Below are 11,422 nucleotides of genomic sequence, written 5' to 3' on the forward strand. Positions count from 1 at the left end.
CACCTGAGGATATTTTTCCATTGATTTTTTAGAGAGTGGAAGGGGTGGATAAGAGACAGAGAGAGAAACTTCGATGTGAGAGAGACATATCGATTGGTTGCCCCTGCATGCATGCCAGCCAGGGCTGGGGATTGAACCTGCAACTGAGGTACATGCCATGACTGGAATTGAACCTGGGACCCTTCAGTCTGTGGGCCAACACTATCCACTGATCCAAACTGGCTAGGGCAAGTATATTATCAGCATTTTGTACTTGTCAGCATAAAGATACTTTTACATCTCTGTCAAAAATTAGGTGGCCCTGCTTGTGTGTGTGTCTATTTCGTTTCATTCATCTATGTGTCTATCCCTCCCCTTCCCTTGGTCAATATCAGACATTCTTGATTATCGTAGCTATATAAGTTTTGAAATTGGATAGAGTGATTTCTCTACTTTGTTCTTCTTTTCAATATTGATTTAGTTATGCATTTGCCTTTCTATATAAGTCTTAAGGTAATGTCTAACTTTACAAAATAATGTTGCTGGGATTATATTAGGAATTGTGTTAAATTTGTAGATTGTATTAAGGAGAATTGACATTTTTGCTACGTTTATTACGCCTATCCATGAACACCGTGTCTCCATTTATTTAGATCTTTGATTTCTTTTATTAGTATTTTGTAATTTTCAGCATATAAATCCTATACATGTTTTGTTAGTTTTGCACTTAAGTTGTTTAGAACCAACTGCCATTTACTTATAGGGGTATTCAAGTTAATTTCATATTGGGTAAGTAGTGGTAGTTTGTGCTTTTTGAGGAATTGGTTCATTTCACTTACATTGTTATATTTATGTGAGTCATGTTCTTAGTATTCCCTTACTCTTTTTATGTCCCTTGATCTGTAGTGATACTCTTTTTCATTCCTTCTTGGTCCTTTATATCTTCTCCTTTATCTTGTCAGTCTTGCTGGAAGCTTGTTAAGTTTATTGACTTATTCAGATAACCAGTTTTTTGTTTCATTGACTTTTCAGTTCCATTGATTTCTGCTCTTATATTATTTTCTGCCTCTGTGACACCTGAAACAGCGGGACAGCCTTCTCCATACTATGGACAACATGGAAGTTCAGGCTCCCCGTAGACGTCTATTGATACATCCCTGGCTGGTAGGGTTTATGTGTGCCTATTGACTCCTTTCCATGTGTTTTTCATTGACACTTTTAAGGAGTGGGCACATGGGCAGGGAAAGGAGGTTACTGGTAGGCAGTAATAAAAGTCCTGACTACTAGGCCTCCTCTGATGCCAGCACAACATAGAGGTGGAAGAGTATCTCATTACCATGCTGGAGGTGCAAGTTCAGGCTCCTGTAACCAAACTGAATGAAGGTGTGTGCCTGCCCAATGTGCAGCAGAGCCAAACACTGAACATCGAGGTTTGCAGTGGAGAAATTGGAGCTGTTTATTTGCAGGGTGCCAAGCAAAGGAAATGGGAAGCTGTCACTTTCAATCAAGGGTTTTTAAAGACAAAGATTGAGGGTTAGGGAATCACAGGTGAAGCTGATTGGTTAACTCTTTGTCAGGGCCAGCCTGACAGGTTGAACCGGGCTGAGGTAAGGAGGTAGGAATTGAGAAAAGAAAGAAAGACAGGAGAGCGGGATCAGGAGGACTACAGATCTATCGGGATCGGGAGGACTACAGATCAATCGAGGAACTGCAGTAAGTTTATTAACCACGCAATGCCTTTTATACACAAAACACTGAATAGGAGGTCTGTCAAGAGGAATGTATTCTTTGTTCCTCTTAATCTCTAATGGAGAGACAGAGCAGAAGGACGAATTCTCAGTACAGCAAATCTCAGTAAATAGTTACAGACTTCTTGATAAGCCATGAAAGGCTATTCTCATTCTACAAAGGTTGCTCTCATTCTACTGATAACCGCCATCCAAACAAGTCTGGGAAAACTGTGTGGGTAAGGGTCCCAGCCTTGCTAGCCCCTTCAGGTGCAAGGACCGTGTCAGCTTACACCCGGTCTCCAACAACTCTTGTGCAAGCTTCAGTGGTTTTCTCTAGTCTGATTAATTTAGTTTCTGATGTCATCTTGTCTGGAACCTTAGAACTGTATGCAGGTAATCTAAACAGGTTGAGGAACCAAGATTCTGCAAAATATCTCATGATTGTGCATCAGTGATGTAATCTTCAAAGCAGAGGACAGAAACTGAACATTTTGTGAACTTTGTTATTGTTTAAGCTGTCAATTACTTTATACTTAACTAGCTACATTTATGTTATCTCAAGCAAAGCATACTTTTAAACATGTTTTTCTTGGAACTTGCTTTACAGCAGGCCTCTAGGATCTGACTAACATACTTTTTAAATCTTTGACTATAAACTATGTGACAACCAAAGCAATTGAAACATTTAAATAAAGCTTATCTATACCTATAACTCTAGACTTTATATAGTACCTAAACATATTTACTATTAACTGTTGGATTCACTCATATGGTCTCCAATGAAACTGCAAGGGGCCTCATTATAACCTAATGGGGATCAAAGCCTCAGCTCTCACCAGAGCTCTCTGACATGCCCAGCAGGGGATAGTTAAGGGCACCTGTTTTTGTTTGGCCAAGGTGGAAGTCTAGACTTCCCACCAGTCTCTGATAGTGGGAAAGGGGAGTGCATCTCCCCTCCTCCCTCCCCCCCATCAGGTGGAGTAGAGCAGTTACTGTTTAAAAGTTTTCCATTTTGTTAGGCTGCCCTTTCCCTGGTCCTTTGGATAGAGGAAGCATGCTTCTGTGAGTTTTTTTGTTGTTTTACACCTGTTAGTATTTTGAGTATGATGGCTTCATCAACACCCACTTTATTATAGAAGGCTAAAAGAAAACCTAGGTTCCTTGGGTTCTGAGGCCTCTAGCTGGTCTGCCACCTTTTCTCTACCTTATACAGTCTTCAGTCTTTTTATGATTGTTTTATATAGAATGTCTAGGGTTTTAGCCATATTTATCTGGAGGAATAGGAAAAATGTGTTTATGCCATCTTTCTCTTCTGCAAAATGCATTGTTACATATTTATAGATTTTAATTATATGTGTTGGGTAGATCTCTCAATTTGGAGCCTGTGTTTTCATTTTCTTCATAGCAATCTTTTGACTAGTTGTAGTTCTTAATTAACTTCAATGAAAAATTCTATTGAAATTCCTGTTTGGATTGTTATTAAAACTGAATTGAATCTGTAGGTATGTTTGGGGAGACTTGCCATCTTTAACATCATGGACTTTTTTTTATTACTTAGATATATTTTAAGGTTTTAAAATGTAGCTTGACATTTTTCTCCAATGGCCTTATACATTTTTAAATATTTATTCCTAAGTACTTAACATACTTTTATTGTTATTGTAAAATGGATTTTAAATTTTAAAAAATGTGTTTATTGCTTATAAATACAAATAAAATTGACCTTTGGATTGTTTTATGCATTTTATTTAGCAAAACTATATCTGAGAATCTTATTACAATCTCCTTGGTACAAATTACAGCATCAAGTTTATATTAACCCTTTGAGTGCTAACCAATATCCTAGGAACTATGCTAAAATTGCCAATTCATTTTTGCTGATTTTACAGCAGTTTAGGAAAATAATTATGAATTGCAAGTAAATGAAGTTACATATTCAAAAACTTAAGGAAACCTTTACTACATTTGTTTTCATCTTTGACATATATTGTTTGCTGATTGTATTATAAAATACTAGTAGAAAAAAAAATTTGAACAACACATATAATGTTAAAATAAAGCGCTCCCGGCACTTTTGGCAAAAGACAGGAGGAGCGCGATTGGGCTCCCCGGCACTCTAGGGGTTAAATATACAAACATTTAACTACAAATTTAGATTTTAACTCATACATAATTATTTATTGCCTTACCAAGCACTATAAAAAATGATTCCTTTCCCCCTCCCTAAAGGAACATTATTTGCACTTATTAAAGGGAAATAGAATAGTATTTCCTAATCTCCCAAGGAGATTTTAAACAAAACAAGTATGTCTGTGCTCCTTTCAAAAATCCTGATTCTATAGGTTCAGAGTGAACCAGAGCTCTCTGTTCTTTTAGTACTCTCCCATGTACTTCTGCATATTCCTATCTGAAAACCACTGTTAAGAGAAATTGCTAAATAAGAAAAAGAATAGTCCATAGGGATGTTTATTTGGAGGAGTAGCTCATTGAAAATTATGGGGACTAGGTGTGGGATACATATAGACACACACATAAAATCCATATATGTACATAAACTGAATTGTTTTGTGTTAAGTAGCAGCAGGTATGAATTTGAAGAGCATCCTATATAATAAAAGAGAAACATGTAAATTAATCATCCCTCTGCTACGCTCACCAGCCAGAGTGGGTATGCAAATTAACCTGACAAAGATGGTGGGTTAATTTGCATACACAAGTGTCAAGGGCCCCAGGAGGCAACGGCAGCGGCCACGGGCTCCCGGGACCATTGCCAGCCCTGGGAGGTGAGGCTGGCCACGCCAAGCCACGCCTGCGGGCTCCCAGGACCATTGCTGGCCCCGGGAGGCGAGGCCGGCCGCAACTAGCCATGCCCGTTGGCTCCCGGGCCTTCGCTGGCCCCCGGGAGGCGAGGCTGTAGCCGGGACCTTCGCTGGTAGAGAGCAGAGTGGGAGAGCGGGTGGAGAGTGGGAGGTTTGGAGAACTTGGCAGAGCAGGAGGCGCTGGACATAGAGCAGAGTGAGAGAGAGGGCGGCTTGGAGTGCGTGTCTTCCTCTGTCACCCCAGCTTCCTCATCACAGCTGTGGAAACTGACAGCAGGGAGGAGGAAGTCCCACCCCTACAGAATCAGCCGTTGGTCAGACAGCTCTCAGCGGCCTGACAGCCAGGAGTCTCATTCATCTGCATCTCAGACCATGACAGTAGAGAGGTGGGACTATGTCTAAAGAACAACTGTTGATATAACGTAGCTCTGAAGAGCAACGTGCATCTGATCTTGAAAGAAGGCGGCGCCTGCGACTGATGTATCTGAAGAGCAGCTACTGGAAAAACGTCGCTCTGATGCCGAAAAACACTGGTGTCATCGACAGAAAATGTCTAAAGACCAACGTGCCTTTGAAGTTGAAAGAAGGCGGTGGCAACGACAGAATATGTCTAGAGAACAGTCATCAACAAGTACTACCAGTACTGGTAGGAACTGCCTTCTCAGCAAAAATGGGAGTATTTGAGGATGCAATCCTTGAACATAGTTGTGGTGGAATCACTGTTACATGTGAATATTGCCTATCACTAAATTTCTCTGATGAAAAACCATCCGATGGAAATTTACTCGATGTTGTAGCAAAGGGAAAGTCTATCCAAATGATATACATTTTCCAGATTACCCGGCATATTTAAAAAGATTAATGACAAACGAAGATTCTGACAGTAAAAATTCCATGGAAAATATTCGTTCCATAAATAGTTCTTTTGCTTTTGCTTCCATGGGTGCAAATATTGCATCGCCATCAGGATATGGGCCATACTGTTTTAGAATACATGGACAAGTTTATCACCGTACTGGAACTTTACATCTTTCGGATGGTGTTTCTTGGAAGTTTGCTCAACGCTATATTTTGGATACAGCCGAAGCTTCAAGTAAAAGATTAGCAATGCCAGAAAACCAGGGCTGCTCAGAAAGACTCATGATCAACATCAACCTCATGCATGAAATAAATGAATTAACAAATCATACAAGATGCTACATGAGGTAGAAAAGGAAGCCCAATCTGAAGCAGCAGCAAAAGGTATTGCTCCCACAGAAGTAACAATGGCAATTAAATACGATCGTAACAGTGACCCAGGTAGATATAATTCTCCCTGTGTAACCGAGGTTGCTGTCATATTCAGAAACGAAGATGGAGAACCTACTTTTGAAAGGGACTTGCTCATTCATTGTAAACCAGATCCCAATAATCCAAATGCCACTAAAATGAAACAAATCAATATCCTGTTTGCTACATTAGATGCAATGACATATCCTATTCTTTTTTCGCATGGTGAAAAAGGCTAGGGAACATATATTACATTAAGACTCAGAGTTAACAGTGTAATCAACAATAATACTAGACAAAATGTAAGGACACGAGTCACACAAATGCAGTATTATGGATTTCATCTCTCTGTGCGGGACACGTTCAATCCTATTTTAAATGCAAGAAAATTAACTCAACAGTTTATCGTGGATTCATATTAAAAAATGGAGGCCAATCGGATAAATTTCATCAAAGCAAACCAATCTAAGTTGAGAGTTGAGAAATATAGTGGTTTGATGGATTATCTCAAATCTAGATTTGAAAATGACAATGTGTTGATTGGTAAAATGGTAATACTTCATCATCTTTTGAGGGTAGTCCCAGAAATATGCAGCAGCAATATCAGGATGCTATGGCAATTGTAACGAAGTATGGCAAGCCCGATTTATTCATAACCATGATGTGCAGCCCCAAATGGGCAGATATTGCAAACAATTTACAACGCTGGCAAAAAGTTGAAAACATACCTGACTTGGTAGCCAGAGTTTTTTGTTTGTTTTCAGAGACGGGGTCTTGCTATGTTGCCCAGGCTGGAGTGCAGTGGCTATTCACAGGTGCGATCCCACTACTGATCAGCACGGGAGCTTTGACCTGCTCCGTCTCTGACCTGGGCCGGTTCACCCCTCCTTAGGCAACCTGGTGGCCCCCCGCTCCCGGGAGGTCACCATATTGATGCCAAACTTAGTGCGGACACCCGATCGGCATAGCGCACTACAGCCCAGAACTCCTGGGCTCAAGCGATCCTCCAGCCTCAGCCTCCCGAGTAGCTGGGACTACAGGCGCGCACCATTGCGCCCGGCAGAGTTTTTAATATTAAGCTGAATGCTCTTTTATCTGTAAATTCCATTTATTTGGCAAAGTAATAGCTAAAATTCATGTCATTGAATTTCAGAAACACGGACTGCCTCATGCTCACATATTATTGATATTAGATAGTGAGTCCAAATTATGTTCCTCTAATTAATTCCCTTTCAATGTACATGAATTTCGTGCACCAGGCCACTAGTGAACATTATAAAAGAACCTATTCCCAGTTTGGATGAGATTGGTTGATTTTAGTGCTTGGTAGATTTGTATTAAAACTTAAAAATGTGAGCTCATGGATGTAGAGAACAAATTGGTGTTTGCCTGAGGAAGGGTTGGGGTGAATGAAATGGGAGAAGAATCATAAAGTATAGATTTCTAATTATAAAGTGAATGTCATGGGAATATAATGTACAGTATGGTGACTGTAGTTAATAATATAATGTATTGCATATTTGAAAGTAGCTAGCAGAGTGGATCTTGAAAGTTCTTAACCACAAGAAAATAATTTTGTCACTGCATGGTGATGGATGTTAACTGAACTTATTGTGGTGATTATTTTACAATACATACAGATATCAAGTCATTATGTTGTACACCTGAAAGTAATATAATGTTATGTCAGTTATACCTCAATTTTTGTCTTTTTCAGTTGGAGTCATTCGATGTCCAGTTTGTAGCCAAGAATGTGCAGAGCGACACATCATCGATAATTTTTTTGTGAAGGATACTACTGAGGTTCCCAGTAGTACAGTAGAAAAATCTAATCAGGTAAGTGTATTAAGTCTTGAATCTTGTGCCTCCTCTTTTTTATTTTTAAATATATTTTTATTGATTCAGAGAGGGAGAGGGAGAGAGGGATAGAAACATTAGTGATGAAAGAGAATCAGTCATTGGCTGCCTCCTGCACAGCCTCTACTGGGGAGCATGCCCGAAACTTGGGCATGTGCCCTGATGGGGAATCGAACCATGACTTCCTGGTTTATAAGTTGACACTCAATCACTGAGCTACACCAGCCAGGCCTTTTGCCTCCTCTTAATGAGGCAGCCAGAAATGTTGGAGGACTTGAAAATAAAAGGTGTCAAATATTAGAGCATTATATCTATGAAATGATGTAATATTTTAAAGGTATATGTATATGAAGAATAATGACTAATTCATCTGAAGTAATAAAATAGTGCAATGTAGAAGCTCTGATGACACTTCTATCTTACCTGTCCTGGCAGAGAAAACCATTATTCTATATTTGACATTATTTCATTTCTTTGAAATTTTACGCTGTATTGACAATTAGAATTTTTATTTTAAGCCCTCCCTTTAAAATTTTTTTCTGTTTTAATTATAAGCTCTATATTGATATATACGAAAATTTTCATTTCTTAGGAAGAGCCACACTCAAAGGGCCAAAGAGCCACATGTGGCTCCCCAGCTGCAGTTTGCTGACCACGGCTCTAGGCAGTTTCTTCAATTTGGAACAGAAGATCTCTGAAGGAACTGAATCTGAGTATAAAAAAATGATTGTTAACCTAAAATGTAAAAATCTAAAAAGTAATATTTTGGACTCTTCAGTAATCACACAGCTAAAGTTTCTGTACTTTCATTTTCAGTGTTTTTTCCATTGGGAGCTGTAGGAACTTAGGGTTCACTTTAAATGAATATGACCACTACTAACTAAAATATCTCTTTTTGTTTAAAAAATATCCACAACTCTTCCTAATGTGAACTGTCATCAAGGTCAAAACAGGGTTGGGTGCAGAGAATAAACTTTTCTAATTGCTGTGAAATCAGCTTTAAGGAATGGAATAATCATTACGTGAGCTACAGTGTAAAATAGCCCCATTGAAAGTTCCCTTCTGAATACTACTGACTTTGTTTCTGTTGTCTAGCGTGCCCTATCATTTTGCTTTACATATTATAATATTTTCAGATGTATTTTGTTAGTCATATCACACATCAATTACAGTTTAGGTGAACTCTAGTAGTACATGTGAATGATCAAACCAGAAGATTAAAAAAAAAGCAACATAAATAATCAACAGGGTGGAGAAATGATAAGACATGAAATTATGATAGGTGAGAATGGAAGGAATTCAAATCTAAAGGACAATTTTAAGAGGCTGTTTTATGTCTCTTTATAATCAATTGGTTTTCAGTGTTTATTTACTCTGCTTCTACTACAGAAACATAAAATAAGTTATAATCAATTAAACTAGAGATAGAGTCCAATAGACATCTTCAATGTTAAGTGGAGGTGGGAAGAGTATTAAGTTTGGTTCAAAGAATAAGATGCTTGTAGGGATATTTTGGGAACAGAGACTTAGGTGATAATGTAGGATGAGTTGGGGTTAGGAAGCAGTAGGTGAGAGGTAGAGCTGAACTAGCATGGTGGTGATAAGGGAAGGAAGGGGTAAGTTATAGTCCACTCAGGACTTGATAATACCTGATTGCATGTGGAAGATGAGAGAGGCCCCACTGCCAAGATGGTGGTTCCTTTCCACAGATAAAGAGAGCAGGGAAGTAGACAGAGGTGAAGAGAATTGGTTTTGAATGTGATAAACTTGTCTATAAGATAGAAATGTCTTCTGTGGTCACACTGGAGCTCTGAAGAGTTTATAGCTGGACATAAAGTTTGAAAAACTTTTGTGATGGATAATTTCAACCATTCCCCAAAATTGAGTTTAGCACCATGTACCCATTAACTCAATAGTCCACAACCCTTGTTTTATGTAAAATAACCCTGACACCCCCCCATAAACACTAGATTATGTTGATGTTAATTTCTGGTTTTACATAATCTAATCCATAAATATTTCAGTATTTATTACTATGGAAAAAATAAATTTTTCTTTAAATATAGTCACCATATTAATTTATGTGTAAAATGTATAGTAATTCCTTAATATTATCAAACATTCAGACACTGATCAAATATCTCTATTTGTTGCAGTTTTTAAACAGTGGCTTGTTTATATAAGAATCCAATAAGGCCTACACAATGCGTTTGGTTGATTTATCTCAAAAATATCTTTAATCTCAAATTACCCCTTTGCCTCACTGGCTTTCTTTATCCTCTCTTCTAACATATTTGTTGGATAAACTGGGTTTAGTTCAGTAGAGTTAGCCCTATTCTGAATTTTGCTGACCATTTCCATAAAGTCATTTAATGTGCTTTTCTCTCTTTTGTATTTTGTATAAACTAGAAATGAAAATGTAGAGGCTGGGTTAGATTCAGGTCCCATTGGGTGGAGGGGTGGAGGGGTGAGGGGGTGCGTAAATACTTTCATATGTCCATTTGTATTTCAATTGGGAAGCATATGATGTTTGGTTGTCTTTCTCTTTTCTGATGTTTATGTCCATTAATGATCACTGCCAAATTCATATTTCATTAGGGCTTTGTGAAATGATTACATTTTCATTCTATCATTCCCCTTTATCTTAACACTAGAATGAAAAGAGTTTTCTTTCTCTATTCTTTGGTTAAGCAGGGAAGGTAGGTTAAACATTGATTCTTTCCCTTTCGCTGCTAATTTTTAAAAAATATATTTATTTTTTGATTTCATGGAGGAAGGGAGAGGAGAGAGATAGAAACATCAATGATTAAATCATTGATCAGCTGCCTCCTGCACATCCACTACTGGGGATCGAGCCCATAATCCGGGTATGTGCCCTGACCTGGAATGGAACCTTGACCTCCCGGTTCATAGGTCAACACTCAACCGCTGAGCCACACTGGCTGGGCTCATTGCTGATTTTTAGAGTAGTGACTTAGTTTCTTAGCATTTCTCAGAGGTGACTCCTGAGTGGTAGGTAGGTGTTTGTGTTTATCATTATAAAGTCATGGATTATTAACATAAAATGTGTTGTAGTTATTTTTATTGGTGCTCAAATTGTGCCATTAGGCAATAGGAGCCTCACATTGATTCCTGAGTCCTCCTGACACAATCACCATAGTCATTGCTGTTTCTCTTGCTTTCTCTTTTGATAAGATACTGGTCATTTTCTGTTCTAGACCTGGAACCAGCCTTTTCTTCTAGGATCCTTGGTTTCTTTTAATCAGGAAAGGTATTTGGAGACCACAATATGGGTGCTAGGATGCTCAACACCATTGGGTTGATTATTTTACTATGTCTTTGAGGAGAATGATTTAATATACTTTTTACTTTAAAAAAGAGAAAGAGAAAATACCTCAGAAGTGTGTATATATAAGTCTAATTTATAATTATAGGGTTTTACCTTTTTTTCTTTTAATCCTCACCCGAGAATATGTTCTCATTGATCTATACGGAGAGAGGAAGGGAGAGTGGGAAACATCAATTAGTTGACTCTCATTATGCACCGCCGCCCTCGGAACAAACACACAACTATAGATATGTACCCCTGACCAGGAATAGAACCAAGAAATCCTGTGTGTGTACAGAGAACCTGCACCCCACCAAACTAAGCCACGCAGCGCGGGGGGGTGTTCTACTTTTTTTTATTTTAATACTAGAAGCGCCAGCGCCAAATTTTTTGTGCATGGGGTGTGATTTGCCTATGGCTCCAATCAGGGGGGATTGGGG

At 38.6% G+C, this 11,422-nt stretch overlaps 1 protein-coding gene across 1 annotated transcript in view; it reads left to right on the top strand.

Moving 5' to 3' along the window:
* The first annotated feature begins 1,316 nt into the window (after positions 1-1,316).
* The window catches only part of TRIM24 (tripartite motif containing 24), a 74,506-nt gene continuing 64,400 nt past the window's right edge, over positions 1,317-11,422 (top strand). Inside the window, exons 1-2 of the mRNA XM_023745307.1 lie at positions 1,317-1,512; positions 7,515-7,633. Coding sequence (XP_023601075.1) covers positions 1,317-1,512; positions 7,515-7,633 — 315 coding nt within the window. The remainder of the gene's footprint in view (positions 1,513-7,514; positions 7,634-11,422) is intronic.

This window comes from Myotis lucifugus, unplaced genomic scaffold (genome assembly GCF_000147115.1).
Source record: "Myotis lucifugus unplaced genomic scaffold, Myoluc2.0 scaffold_532, whole genome shotgun sequence".
Lineage (NCBI taxonomy): Eukaryota > Metazoa > Chordata > Mammalia > Chiroptera > Vespertilionidae > Myotis > Myotis lucifugus.